We start from the raw sequence: 14546 nt of genomic DNA, 5'->3' as shown, positions 1-14546 counted from the left end.
TCATAATTTTCAGCCGGTTCTATCACAAAAGTCATAATTTTCAGCCGGTTCTGTTACAAAAAGTCATATTTTATAGCCGGTTCTATCACAAAAGTCATAATTTTCAGCCGGTTCTGTTACAAAAAGTCATAATTTTCAGCCGGTTCTGTTACAAAAAGTCATAATTTTCAGCCGGTTCTGTTACAAAAAGTCATAATTTTCAGCCGGTTCTATCACAAAAGTCATATTTTATAGCCGGTTCTATCACAAAAGTCATATTTTTCAGCCGGTTCTATTACAAAAGTCATATTTTTCAGCCGGTTCTGTTACAAAAAGTCATAATTTTCAGCCGGTTCTATCACAAAAGTCATAATTTTCAGCCGGTTCTGTTACAAAAGTCATATTTTTCAGCCGGTTCTATCACAAAAGTCATAATTTTCAGCCGGTTCTGTTACAAAAAGTCATAATTTTCAGCCGGTTCTGTTACAAAAAGTCATAATTTTCAGCCGGTTCTGTTACAAAAAGTCATAATTTTCAGCCGGTTCTGTTACAAAAAGTCATAATTTTCAGCCGGTTCTATCACAAAAGTCATATTTTATAGCCGGTTCTATCACAAAAGTCATATTTTTCAGCCGGTTCTATTACAAAAGTCATATTTTTCAGCCGGTTCTGTTACAAAAAGTCATAATTTTCAGCCGGTTCTGTTACAAAAGGTCATAATTTTCAGCCGGTTCTGTTACAAAAAGTCATATTTTTCAGCCGGTTCTTTTACAAAAAGTCATAATTTTCAGCCGGTTCTGTTACAAAAAGTCATAATTTTCAGCCGGTTCTGTTACAAAAAGTCATAATTTTCAGCCGGTTCTATCACAAAAGTCATATTTTATAGCCGGTTCTATCACAAAAGTCATATTTTATAGCCGGTTCTATCACAAAAGTCATATTTTTCAGCCGGTTCTATTACAAAAGTCATATTTTTCAGCCGGTTCTGTTACAAAAAGTCATAATTTTCAGCCGGTTCTATCACAAAAGTCATAATTTTCAGCCGGTTCTATCACGAAAGTCATATTTTTCAGCCGGTTCTATTACAAAAGTCATATTTTTCAGCCGGTTCTGTCACAAAAGTCATATTTTTTAGCAGGTCCTATCACAAAAGTCATATTTTTTAGCAGGTCCTATCACGAAAGTCATATTTTTCAGTCGGTTCTGTCACAAAAGGTCCATTGACAGTAACCAGTAATGCTAACCGGTTCGCTGATCGCCATAAAGTTGTGAGACAGTTCTATAGAACCGGTGCGAACCGGCTGAATCCCACCACTGGTTTTGTCTCTCGCACAAATATATCAGGCTCGATTCGACCCAACAAAATCTACGGGAGAGGTATTGAAAGTCACAGAGTCTTATTTCAAAAGATTTGTGTTGTGATGTATTGGGAAATGGTTTGGGTTTGAAATTACTAAATGTATGTTAAGGTCCCAATGTACATCACAGTAATAAACAAACACGGAATCTCATCAGCTACTACTTGTGGTGGACGCGAATTCGTCATTCTCGTAATTGTCGTCAGCTTTCTCGTCTGTTACGTCACAGTTCTCTTTGTCTGTCGCGGTTCGGATGAATTCATCGAGTCGGTGACGTAATTGTTTGATTTCTTCCCGATATTCGTCTCTTTCAGCCAAAACAGATAGGTTTGTGACGTCTACAAAAGATGAAATACCTTATCACAATGTGTCTTTGTTGCTTTATAATATGGAGCATTTATATAATCAGAGTTGCCATTCCGTCCCTATTTTAAAGGGCAATGTCTAAGAAAAATTTATCGTCCTTATTTCTAAGAAATGTCCTTGTTTTATTTATTTGAGCCCTTATTTTGTCTATTTTCTCAATAATTAGAAATCAAATCTCTGCAACAAGTAAAAGTAAACCTATAGACCTGAGCTGTCGTGAGATGCACAAAATATTTTCTACGAACAAGGAGTTGCTGGAGCAGATTGTTCCTTGGCAAAAATATGGCACGTGATATGACATGGTTCGTATAAATACAAGACTTGTTTGAAATGTTTTGGTTCGAAAAAAAAAAAAAAATTCGGTTGTCCGTATTATAGGTCGATGGCAACTCTGCTTATAATATATATCTATATTTAAGATGAACGCGTTGAGCAAAACAGTGACGTACTTGCACCAAATGACGTCATATCCTGGTTTACAGTAGATGAGAGGAGAGGTAATGTTTCGGATAATCCGATCGCGCGACGAAATTCATTGTGACGTTGTCGGTGTTCGCGCATGCGCCGTCGCATCTTGTTGTATTCTTCCATCGAAACTCCATGTCTGCAACACAATGTGACCTTGGTAGGACCTTCAAGGTCATTCAACTCGAGATTTGCTTTCAATAAGTTCACAAATCGGTAAAACTACTAAAACAGGAACTCACAACACGCAAGGTTTGGGAATTTCCGGTAAGTGGCGCAACGGAGCATAGGCGTTTATGCTGACAGCAATACAGCAATTTGCAACATGCTGACTCAGTTATTGTCGCCGTAAACGCCTATGCTCTGTTGCGCCACCTACCGGAAATTCCTAAACCGGGCGTCTTGTGAGTTCCTGTGTCAGTAGTTCTACCCACAAATCTGACGAAGACTCAACCAAATAGAAGTTTTGTGTTAAGTCAGCAATAATTCAAAAATCAAGTACAGGACTATTGGAGTAGAGTTCGAAGGTTTGTCCACAAACAGACAACGCAGCCAGTTTCGCTCATGAATGCAACATAGAAAACAGACTGCACTTTAGCCCCACCTGCCGGTCTTGAGCTGGATTTCAAACTGTTCCTTTTCAGCTTCCAACAATTCAACTTTGCTTCTTAAACCTCGAACTTTATCGATCAACGCGTGTTTGATTCTGGAAATACAACAAGATTTAAAAACATTACAGATTAGTTAATTATACCTTTGTTGACTTGTAAACTTAACTATCTATGTAAACTCCAAAAATAATAGCCCTAACCACAGGCATCAATTACGTCACAAACACGCATTATGACGCGACATACTTGCGTTGTTGTTTGCTGCTCCTCTCACTCTCCTCTCTGCTCCTCCTCACTTTATGTTCGAGTTGATCCAATTTACTTTGCATTCGATGTTTTTCCTCCATCCAAACAAGTTTATCATTTTCTTGCGACCTTTTTACAATGTTACTTTATATTCCAGTTGTTTAAGGTTTTCTGCAACGTTTACTTCCCAAACATCTTCGCTTTGTTTTATCGCTCAGTTTACGAACATTATTAAATATTTAAAAATGTTTCAAACCCACAAAATTTAAGCCATCGATCAACAGGCGGGAATATTTACACAAACAATGACGTTGGAATACGTCACTGAAAGTTACGTAACAATGGCACGGTTTCACATGCATGGCTACCATCCGAATAATGAGGAAACCGTTATGACTTAAACTTGATTAACCTGAGGGGAGGAATTTACTTTAATTTTTACATGTGGTTTGTAAATAGACACTTAAGCTCTGGGAATACAACATGTAAAGTTGATAAAATGCCCAATTTTAAATGATCTTTGCATGGTTCAGCATCTATTATGTAGTCTATTAGGGTGGAATGAAAATGTTTTAAATTGTTAAGTGAGGAATTCGTCGATAAAGTTTAGGAACCACTTTAACCAGTGTCGCATATTAACTCCCCCACAACAACATCGTAACAACGCACCTCTCAGCTTCAAGTTGAGCCCTCCCAGCTTGCTCCCGCGCATTCTCAACCTCGGCTCGCGCGACTCGAAGTGCGTCGCGTGACCGTTCCGCTTCACTCAACACCTGCTGCTTGGATGACGTCACAGCTTGAAGTTGTTTCTCACAATCGGATAGTTTCTGACGTAACAATGCGCATTCTTCACGGTCTCGCTCGAGTTGTTGACGAGTTTCCTTTTCATGTTCGAGTCGAATTCTACGTGAAATTTATTTTAAGTTGGAACGAATCAGACATTGTTAATGCAAGTTAAACATGTTCAACACCGTCCACAATAGTAGGTTGCACAAAATATTTTGCAAAACACTGGAACGGTGCTGTTGTGTTTACACAAATTTTTTGGCAGCAGCACATGATATGAACCTTGTAATGTTGACAGTGTTTGTCCAATTACTGATAGCTTATTTGTGGAAAACAAGTGTGTAGTGAGATATTATGCTGGTTCCATACAGAATAAAAACACACAACAGTGTTGGAGAAACGTTTTACAAATGTGCCCACATTGATGGGAAAGAAAGCAAAAGAATCCTGATTAATATATTTTCCGAACAAGGTTTATGTTTGTGAATTATTAAACCCGGATTTGTCGAAAATCCGTGAACGTATACCCACAATTTCTCTTAAACGTGTCGTAAACAAGAAGCGGGAAAATAAGGAAATTTCTCACTGTAATTTGGACATTTCCGATTTCATCGCAGATTCGGTTGCATCGAAATGTTTTTGTCTTTCTTCGATTTCTTCTCTCTCAGCATCACGTGATTCACGGTCCGCTTGAAGGCGCTGTTCAAGTTCGCGACATTTTTCCTCCATTTGAACTCTGATTCAAAAAAACAATACAAAATTTTTAAAAAACAATAAAGATTTTCACAAATTAGTGGAAACATTATTAGGTGAAAATGCGTCAGTTGACATTGTATCGATGATATTCATGCAGAGTGTATTAGCGAAATAGACTGTTCATGTCTATGCTGGTTAAATATTTCATCTACGTGACTTTTACAAGTCAGAAGCACCAGTTAACTTTCATTAACATCAACTAGGCACATCATTAAACAAAGGAAAAACTAAGTTACTTACTTAAAGATTTCTGCCTAAAATGCAATGAATAGGTGAAACCTTATTATAGTGTTTTGTTAAACACTTGTAAAGCAAAGTTTCGTTGCAATTGTTTCATATTTACTTGTCATTTTGCATTTGGTTGTTTTTTGACCATTCTGCTTCTCTCGTTTCCTGCAACCTTCGTGAAAAATCTCTTTCCATTTCCTCTACCTCCATCTGGTGGTTGGTGATTGATATTTTAGCGACGTCGAGTTTGGCTTCCAAACCTGCGCACAAAAAAAATTATATTTTAAACAACATCGTATTCCAAAAACGATTTTCAATTGTTTTTTTGAAGGTAGTGAAAATTTAACCGTTGGTGGAAAATACGTTTTTTGAACAAACTTAAATGCAAGCAGCAAATGTTAAATCACAGTACACCAGGCTCATTGAAGGCGCTATACCGAATCAGCCGGTCACCAAGCATACACCACCATATGGTCAGGGCTGATCCCAGTTATGAATTTATGTTCATCTTAACTGATACTGGTCAATCTGGCGATCCCCTACTACGAAGCTGACATGTGCAGCATACGAGGCAGGCAACGGTGCTTGTGATTCGACTTATCATACCCTGTATTCTGTTTGAGAGAGATTCTTTTTCCCGTTCCAGTTCACCTCTGCTTTGCAAAAACTCAAGTTTCTGATTCGTTAACGCAACTTTATGACGGTGGCTTTCCTCATCTGCAATATTTCTAAAAATATATTGTTTAAATCAGAAAGACCAGCTAATAAAACTGTTCACACTTGATTTATAATTTCTTGTTTTAACTTAAAAATATCAATGACAACATTGAGCAAAAATCACATTTTTAACCAAAGTGTTCACAGCAAATATGGTAAAGTAAAATAGTTGTGATTTGTTTATAACGGCCACCAAACAAGTTGTTGACTGTAACAAGCAACAACCACCATAACTTTTCACGGGATGATACTTTGTTTTTACATTGAGTTAAGTGATTTTGTCTAAAACATTTTAACATTTAATTCAAATACCTTATATGGCTGCAGGTTTTCTATCACTAAAGAAGAGAATCCCTAAAAAATCTTTGTTTGTTGCCATAACAACATGAGCAAAACTATGTAGTTTACTTTGATGTGACTAAATAGTTTGTTTGTTGTTTGGGTGAGAAACCATATTTCCTGCCAACCCAGTCTTACTTCAATGAAGCAGCTTCTTTGCTCAAATCTTGTATCTGTTGGTTCAGCCTCAAGTTTTGTTCACTTTTATCTCTCAGTTCTTTGCCGAGTCGTTCACATTGCATCTCCGTGGAACGCTTCTCGCTCTGAACAAAGTTTTGCACAACTTACTTACAATTCATCAACATCATAAAAAATCGACACCACCATTTGAATGACAATATTTAATTTGGTCTAAAAACCAATAAAAAGTTGGTTTGCAGTTGCAAGATTAAAACAAAGATCTGTGGTGATCAGTAATATATGTTCCATCAATTCCAGTGATGTGACTTAAGGATGGCAATGCCCAACAATAAAAACTTGCCCACATATACCTCGATTTGCTTGATACTTTCATGAAGTCGAGAAAGATCTTTCGCTTGAGATCTTTGAATTAAGTCGGCCTCTGAAGCCAAATGTTCTTTCTGTTTACCAACCTCCTTTATCTCATCCAACAGATATTTCACCTGTTACGACAAATTACAAAACTAATATCAACTGGAAAGTAAAAAGTTAAAATGAAAACTTAAAATCATTGGTTGGTTGCAAAGAAATACAGACAGCTTGTTTGACTTCATTGATGCGACATTTAAAAGTCGTTCTCAAATTTGTTGCCAAATACGATCAAGATAAATAAGTATTCAAGAAGCAAAGTTGGCCACCTAACTTAGTTTAATGAAATCAACTTTAAGTATTTTGTTGTATATTCGTTTCTGTACTACAGTTAAGAAGAACATAAATTCATAACTGGGATCGGGCCAGATGGTTCAGTAAACACATCCAATGAGCCTGACATGCTATAATTTCTGTGCTACCAGTTTTAAGTTTAAGCACAGGCACAAACACTTGCAAATGATATCATGTTCACCGTTAAGAGTTTTTATTACTAAACATGATTGTATATTGGTGTTACTGATACGACTCTGGACTTAAATCTTGTCACTATGGCTACCAGAAAAAGACTGTTAAGTTAAACAGACATCTTTTTCAAGCTCTACTGAACCGAACAAAATCACGATCCTCAGCACATTAACTTGCTCAGCTTGATAATTCCAACCTACCCTTTGCTCAAGTTGATTTTTCTGCCTCTGGAGATTCAGGATTTTTTGTGCATCGACGTCTGGTGTAGATTTCTGCATTTTCAGTAAATTATCCCTCTCATGCTGCAGAGAAGCAACCTGTGCTTGGTGTCTGTGACAACCAATTCATGCAAGCAACACGATTAAAAGTAAATTGATTGTTATTCACTTCAATGCATGCACTAAGATCTGATATGTCAGCTCTGTTGTAAATGCATATTTAGTAAACATTTACAATTTTCAAACACAGTGTATTAAACATAAATATCACACTCACACATAAGCAGTTTAATTGTTTTAGTTTCAACCAAGGAGAGAAATAACATTATAACACCATACAAATGCTATGTCTACAGTATTTATCATAGAACATCCCAAAATTTTGTTCTTTGAATAAATTTGTTTAAATGTGTATGATTTCTATGACCATGCAACTATCCTTGCAAACATTTTAGATCGTTTTCAAGAATATTCATACAAAAATTGCATTTACCTTAAACCAAGTTCTTCAAGGTTTCTTTTGTGTTCAGCTTTTGCTTGCTCGTACTCTGCTTTCAAAAATGTGTGTTCGTATCGAACTTTGTTGTACTCACTCCGATATTTCTCAACTTCCTGGAAAAAAAAAACAAGGTAGAATTTGCAAACCAAAATTATATGAAGCTAGCTGCACAATTTCAAAGTGTGTAAAGTTTTGTCAGAGGGCAGCAACCCCTGGCAAATGCAAGGTGGCTTTTCGTGGCACGCCAACCGATTTATGTGTTTATAATAAAGTATTAACTTAGCCTGTTACCCTGCTTGTTTATAGTTTTATCATGCCATTGTCTTAAAATTCAGCCTTACATGCACAAAACACTCTGCTTTCTTATTATTATTAATACTTGTTGGCATTAATACTCGTTGGCCACTATTATGTAGAAAAACGTTGGCACGCGAGGTCATTAACACATGAAAATAACAAGTGAATTGGCACGCGTCGACTAAAAGGTTGCCGACCCCTAGTTTACACCCTTTCTGAACAAAAGTTTATGGTAGAAACTTTTGGTAGAAAAGTATATCTTTTTCAAACAATAATCTACCAACAATATTCATCTACCTTGTCCATCGTCACCATGTGAGCTTTTAACGGCTCTTCCAGCTCTTTTGCAATTTCAGCTTTTATTATTTCCAGTTTGTTTGGATGTAAAACTTGCATGCGGACTTCTTCAAGCTTTTAAAACATAATGTCACTTAGATACAGAAAACATATGTAGATCGCATACATCAGCAACATTAGATTAATTATGAAAAATATAACTGACAGATAAATTTACCCAGTAATAGCAACAGACTACCCAAGCATATGTACAAAACTCAACATATATATTTGTACAATTATCCTCAACTTAAATTATCTATGCTGAGCAACATGGTTCAGGGCAATTTCTGTACCAACCCAGTTTTGTTTACACATTTGGTTCATACAAAACCAAAAGCAGAAACTTTTCCACAAATAATTAAAACCCAACACGAATCTATGTCACCACAAAATGTCATTAATATTTGAAACCTCTCTGTTTCTGTGAACAAGTTGGTTTTGTAGGTCAGAATTGAGAGCTTGGAGTTGTTCAGTTGATTCAATTCCATTGTTGTGCATTTTCGACAATTCATTCTGAACTTTGATGTGCTCATCTTGTAATCTAATACATTGTACAAAAAAGGTTACTTAAAGAAAAAGTACACGGTGTTCGGAAAGTCACTATGCATTGTTCTTATAAATGTTTTTTAAACAAAATAAGAAGGGTCCAAGAAAGGGGTCACTTTCAACATAATTTAAAATTGTCATTCATGTTTACCTCCTGCATTTTATACTGATACAGTCTGTTAATAAATTGGTAAGTGCACACTGCACAGGGACTTTCCGAACAGTCCGAACACCCTGTATTTCCCACATGAAAATATATATAGTACATTTAAAAAGTGGCTTGCGTTACTTAACCACATAAATAGCTTTTTTCTTATCTATGTTCATTACTTTTTATGCTCTTCCTTCAAAGTTTGATAGTTTGTTCTGTGAGTTTCGCATCTCATTCGTTCATCAATTAGAAGATTTTGCAGATCAACGACGCTTTTCGGTTGACCTGGTCCGCCTGGAGAAGCAGGTGCCTCGCCAACTTGTACTTTTCCTCGCAAATGTGCCAAAGAATCCGCCAATGATCGGCCAGAATCCATCATACACAGTTATTTCCAAAACCTGATCTTCAAATGTTTTATTATTCTACATACCAACGTACATTCAAAAAATCCGCTGGTAGCGCTATAGAAACAATAATAGTGCAAATTTGAAAAAAATAAAACACACTTAAAAGATTATTGCTGTCAACATATTTAAGAATGTCAGAAATTAAAATGTCAGTTACATAATTTAAGATCAAAATGTTAATTACACTCTTTGAAAACAAAATGTATTTGTTATGGTTCAATCAATAAGCTTTTCGCTTGCAACTAGGGACGCCTCAGTACACATCCAATGAGGGCAGTGAATATTTTTAATTTTACTTTTGTTTACATTTTTAATGTCACCATCACCACACAATATAAACTTACGTCGCACTTGTTTAACGTACTTTCTGTTTAATGTATTGGAGGTAAATTTGGAGAAAAACTACTTTAATTCCCAAACTGGCCTTAATTTTAGGAAAAGATACCAAGGAAAATCACATTTTGTTGTGGAACAATGGAGCAGTACCACATTTTGGGAAGAATCGGGGAAGGTGCTCATGGAATTGTTTTTAAAGCAAAACACATAGAGGTAACGGTTTTAAACATTCAGTTGTAAAAAAATTACTAAATTATGTGATATATATCAACAAAATGTTTAGCTCTTTTATCTGTTTTTATTATAATGTTCAGTCGTTCCTATGTCCCATGCGAGACACCTCAATCAGGGTAATGACATAAATTGAAAACACAAAGTTATCATAAAGCGTAAAGGGCAGTAAAACACACACACACACAGATTGCAGTTGTAAAAAACGCAGTGCGCACAAATGATCGAGTGATAACGTTGGCACATTATAATAAAGACTGCTGGAAGAGCTAAAATTTTGTTTATTTATATGATATATTTTTTGTAGAGTGGGGAAGTTGTTGCTTTAAAAAAAGTTCCTCTGCGAAAAATTGAAGATGGAATTCCGAACCAAGCATTGAGAGAAATTAAAGCACTCCAGGAGATTGGCGGGGAAAGTGAAGATGCACAAAATGTAAAATATATTTCAACAATGTTTATGTTTGAATTTTAATCTTACAATCAAGGCAGTGGTGGAATTCATTTTTTTGTTGTTAGCTGGTTCTATCACAATAAGTCGTATTTTTCAGCCGGTTCTGTTACAAAAAGTCCATTGACAGTAACCAGTAATGCTAACCGGTTCGCTGATGTCATAAAATTTCCTGAGACAGTTCTATAGAACCGGTGCGAACCGGCTGAATCCCACCACTGGTCTTTTCTTACTCCTATTTGTTCACTTGACAATTTTTAAATTTTGCCTCTTTTGATCAAGAGAAAGTTAGCTTTGGTGTAAAAATGTGTTTTAAGGCAGAATAATACACTACTGAAAAGTTGTTAATTCAAAGTGTTGTTACATTCCAATGAAATCACACTCTTCAGACACTTTGTAATTAAGATTGTGTTATGGATGTGGTAGTTTATGTGTTTAACCTTGCATGTATCAACTATTTGATTTTTTCATTACCTTTAACGGTCATTTCCACATTTCAAATGCAACATTTTCCATTGGCTCGTATCACTCAGTCAAAATCAAACTGCATTTAATTCCAGGTAGTCCGTCTGTATTATGTGTTTCCTCATGGAACCGGGTTCGTTCTTGTATTCGAATACATGTTGTCCGATCTCTCCGAGGTTATAAGGAACTCTGAACGACCTCTAACTGAAGGTCAAGTGAAAAGCTACATGATGATGTTGCTGAAGGGAGTTGCATTTTGTCATCGAAATAATATCATGCACAGGGTAAGCTAGGACCAAGTACAGATTTGTTTCATGTGGTCACCAATTACCTTTTGTTTATAATAGTTTTTGAAAACTTTTGGTTACAAAATTTTCTTTTCAAAAGAACTGAAGAAAAACACCTTGTCCTTACACATTGCACAGTTAAAACATATATCCTGCTTTCAAAACAACATGGACATCCTGTTGTAAAGATATTTTATTCTCATGTAGGATTTAAAACCAGCCAACCTGTTGATAAGTTCAACCGGTCATCTGAAAATTGCCGACTTTGGGTTAGCCCGAGTTTATGACAAGAAGCCGGATCGACTTTACAGTCATCAGGTTGCAACGAGGTAAAAATGTTGAAGTTTGTTGGCCAAAGTTGCTGATTCTAGAAAGGTTGAGCTACGTTTTATCACTTGACTATTGTGCTGCATGAGCTTGTTATGACTGCATATTTTGTGTGATTTACCGCCCTTTCCGCTTTATAACAACTTATCGGTCGCTTTTGCACCATTGAGTTAGGTGTTATAACTCGACCATTGGTGTGCACTGCATTTTTTCTACCGCCCCCTTTTTTTGTATGTGTGTTTAGCCCCTTTTCGCTTTATAACAACTTTGTGTTTTCAATTTACGTCATTACCCTGATGAAGGTGTCTCATATAGGACATCGAAACGTTGGCATATTATAATAAAAAACTGCTGGAAGGGCTACAATTTTATTATTTGCTGATTCTTTTAGCACTGTTAATTGAAAAGTTTAATACCAGCATAAAAAAACATAAAATCTTAAATTATTTAAAATTACGCCAATTTGCACTAATGTACGAACTCTTCACATGTTGTATCAGATGGTACCGTGCTCCTGAACTTTTGTATGGAGCCAGAAAATATGATGAAGGTGTGGATTTGTGGGCAGTTGGATGCATATTTGGAGAAATGCTAAACAATTCTCCTCTCTTCCCTGTAAGTTTCAAATTGTTGTTATTGTTTGTTTTTAAATAATATATATAAATATTACCATTAGAATACAGGACAAACCAGAAAAAATATGTGCTCATAATTTAAGTGTTGGAAAACACTCGTTTGCCAACTGATTTACGAGTTCAACTTTTAATATTCCTAATGTTATCATAAACATTCCAATATGTATGTTCAATTTGTTAAGAAAACCTTTATGCCACAAAAGCATTAGCAATCCATGTATCTACAAGTAAGTTTGCATGCAGTTCCAGGCAAGCAGTTTGTATAGTTGTAAATTTTTGGATGTAATAATTCGTTGCTTTCAGGGAGAGAATGACATAGAACAATTATGTTGCGTGCTTCGTGTACTCGGCACACCAACCGAGGAAAGTTGGCCAGGGATGTCACAATTACCGGATTACAACAAAATTACTTTCCCTGAAAATCCTGCAATTCCGCTCGAGAAAATTGTACCAGACGCTACTTCCGAAGCTGTTGATTTACTAAAGAAGTTTCTGCTATATTCTTCACATAAGGTTGGTCACAGGTTTCAGTTTAAACAATGACAAATTGCGTGGAATTGATTGAAATGTTCTGTGTTCTATTTATCAAAACAGCTTCATCTCAACTGAAGTCTTGACTTCCAGTTTTTGAATTTGATTTAAGCACCACCTTTTTCACTTGTACAAATTAATGATGTATTTTTTAGGCAAAACTATAAATTCATAATTTTACAATTACTAGTTGTGTTGCTTAGTAATATATTTTCATGCTCTTAATAAGATATGAGAAAAATTATAAGTTAAACTAAGTATGCTTTCTTTTTTTCAGAGAATAGCGGCAACCGATGCTTTGATACATCCATATTTTTTCATGGAGCCCCTTCCTGCCCACCATTCCGAACTTCCAATCCCTCATCGAGGAAAACACGCTTCAAGACATCGCTCGAATTTCAAGGAATATGATATTGATGTACCACTCGAACAAAGCTGTATTGACCCAAATCTTCTAACTCCCTTCTTAAATTTTTGATGTTATGTTTGTTTTTATTTTTACAAATAGTTCTGAAATATGGACACAGTGATTGCATTTCGAGGTGTTTTTGAGTTGGAAAAAAGTGTTTTACTTCCATTCAGTTTGTGTCTGATTGCAGAAATAGTTTCCTTTATAGATATTTGTTTCTATAAGAAGAACATTTGTGGAGTCAAGTTTATTGCATGATCTTGGTTTACAAACCAGAACGCCACTATTGGTTTACTCTATTTTTTCCAAACATTTTTTGAATGTTTTTTCAATCAATTTAAGGACCACAGAGTTCTAATGTACTTTTTTCTGTAGCACGAAACAACACTTTATGCAGTGACGCCTTTTTTGTCGTGTTTCGTTTAAAGTAACCAAGCTCTGCTTTTCATAATTGTCACAAAATAACAAAAATGTCATAAGCCCGAAAAGTCGCAACCCAACAGGTCCAGGAAAAACCCTTTTGCTGATTGCTACAGTTGGTCGTTATTTTCAGTCAGGTAGGCTAATTCTCTTTAAAAAGCGGTTTAATGTAGTTTGTACGAACATGCATTGACATTTAGCGCAAAGAGATATTTAAAAGCAGTGAACAAAACAAGTGGAGATGCCGGGCATCGATCCCGGTACCTCGCGCATGCTAAGCGCGCGCTCTACCATCTGAGCTACATCCCCGACGCCACAAAGCTGTCCAACATCACAACTAATGCCTTAGCTGTGCGAGTTGCCTGGCTTCGTCGAAGATGGGAATTGGTTTCAACAGAGTAATATGACACTTGGATTGACATGTGAAATAAAAAAAAAATCACCAGAAATTAGTTTTGTTTGTTGGAACTAAACAGTCTTCAGCCCGCCGCAGTTTTGTTTGTTTTTTGGAACTAAACAATCTTCAGCCCGCCGTAAAAACTAAAGCGGTCTTTGTTTCAACTCCTAACTCGCAAATCTGTTTTTTGCTGTAAACTGCGTGTGCAAATTTATTGCAAGTATTTTGGGGTTCCACTAGGATTTTTGTTGCATACGTTTGGTCCTTTCGAGTCTGCATGATGCGTTGTCAACCGACTTTTCGAATTGTGAAATTTAAGTGATAAACTTCCCCCTACTTTTCGAATGCCGAACACATTTCAAACAGTTTATTTATCCATCGCATTGTGTGTGCATCGGCCCTAAACAAAATCTTAAATTAACCAGTTAAATAACACAATTATTTCCACAACAACACTTAGTACTTGATATGTCTGGAATAATGAGGACAGTTAATGTATTACAAACACTACTAAACAGAAATTTAATTTACTAATTTTTCGTAGCAATTGCAACCGTTCGTTATCTATGAGGGAAGATAGATCATTTCTACAGCAGACTTTTGCACGTTCCGCATAATATTATACCTGCAACTTATATATGATTGCAGAAAGCCCACAAGGCTTTTGGTCAATTTGGTGGTCCCCCTGAAATTGCAAAGTAGATATTGGTGGAATTTCCTATGAACACATTCGGG

At 36.1% G+C, this 14546-nt stretch overlaps 2 protein-coding genes and 1 non-coding gene across 3 annotated transcripts; 1 reads left to right on the top strand and 2 right to left on the bottom strand.

Moving 5' to 3' along the window:
• Positions 1–591: 591 nt before the first annotated feature.
• Positions 592–9395, bottom strand: LOC145224032 (centrosomal protein of 83 kDa-like). The gene is made up of 15 exons (XM_080090451.1): positions 9098–9395; positions 8633–8762; positions 8180–8293; positions 7580–7698; positions 7069–7198; positions 6343–6474; positions 5990–6114; positions 5402–5523; positions 4911–5055; positions 4398–4547; positions 3695–3928; positions 3026–3154; positions 2773–2874; positions 2153–2307; positions 592–1675 (listed from the first exon to the last, which is right to left on the bottom strand). Exons 1-15 carry the CDS (start codon positions 9295–9297, stop codon positions 1491–1493), a joined length of 2172 nt encoding a protein of 723 aa, XP_079946577.1. The 5' UTR covers positions 9298–9395; the 3' UTR covers positions 592–1490.
• A 187-nt stretch (positions 9396–9582) lies between these two features.
• LOC145224042 (cyclin-dependent kinase 20-like) lies at positions 9583–13162 on the top strand. The gene is made up of 7 exons (XM_080090470.1): positions 9583–9874; positions 10200–10325; positions 10901–11089; positions 11300–11421; positions 11920–12034; positions 12358–12567; positions 12863–13162. The coding sequence occupies exons 1-7, from the start codon at positions 9800–9802 to the stop codon at positions 13061–13063; spliced, it is 1038 nt and encodes a 345-aa protein (XP_079946596.1). The 5' UTR covers positions 9583–9799; the 3' UTR covers positions 13064–13162.
• Positions 13163–13650: 488 nt separating this feature from the next.
• On the bottom strand, positions 13651–13723 carry Trnaa-agc (transfer RNA alanine (anticodon AGC)). Its single transcript has one exon. It is a non-coding gene; the product is annotated as a tRNA-Ala (tRNA).
• Between the last annotated feature and the right edge of the window lie 823 nt (positions 13724–14546).

The sequence above is a fragment of the Phallusia mammillata genome, chromosome 4, assembly GCF_965637545.1.
Source record: "Phallusia mammillata chromosome 4, kaPhaMamm4.hap1.1, whole genome shotgun sequence".
Taxonomy (NCBI): Eukaryota; Metazoa; Chordata; class Ascidiacea; order Phlebobranchia; family Ascidiidae; genus Phallusia; species Phallusia mammillata.
The sequence above is the reverse complement of the archived record's forward strand: the minus strand, read 5'-3'. Positions and strand labels throughout refer to the sequence as shown.

Bases quoted from the DNA above. Each gene is read 5' to 3' on its own strand.
- LOC145224032 (XM_080090451.1), bottom strand. From the start codon at position 9,297: ATGATGGATTCTGGCCGATCATTGGCGGATTCTTTGGCACATTTGCGA. The intron at 7,199-7,579 runs GTAAATGCAATT...TGGTTGTCACAG, and splicing joins CTTGAAGAACTTGGTTTAAG to ACACCAAGCACAGGTTGCTT. The intron at 3,155-3,694 runs GTGCGTTGTTAC...CATTGTAAAAAG, and splicing joins GCTCAACTTGAAGCTGAGAG to GTCGCAAGAAAATGATAAAC.
- LOC145224042 (XM_080090470.1), top strand. From the start codon at position 9,800: ATGGAGCAGTACCACATTTTGGGAAGAATCGGGGAAGGTGCTCATGGA. The intron at 12,035-12,357 runs GTAAGTTTCAAA...CGTTGCTTTCAG, and splicing joins ACAATTCTCCTCTCTTCCCT to GGAGAGAATGACATAGAACA. The intron at 12,568-12,862 runs GTTGGTCACAGG...TCTTTTTTTCAG, and splicing joins TGCTATATTCTTCACATAAG to AGAATAGCGGCAACCGATGC.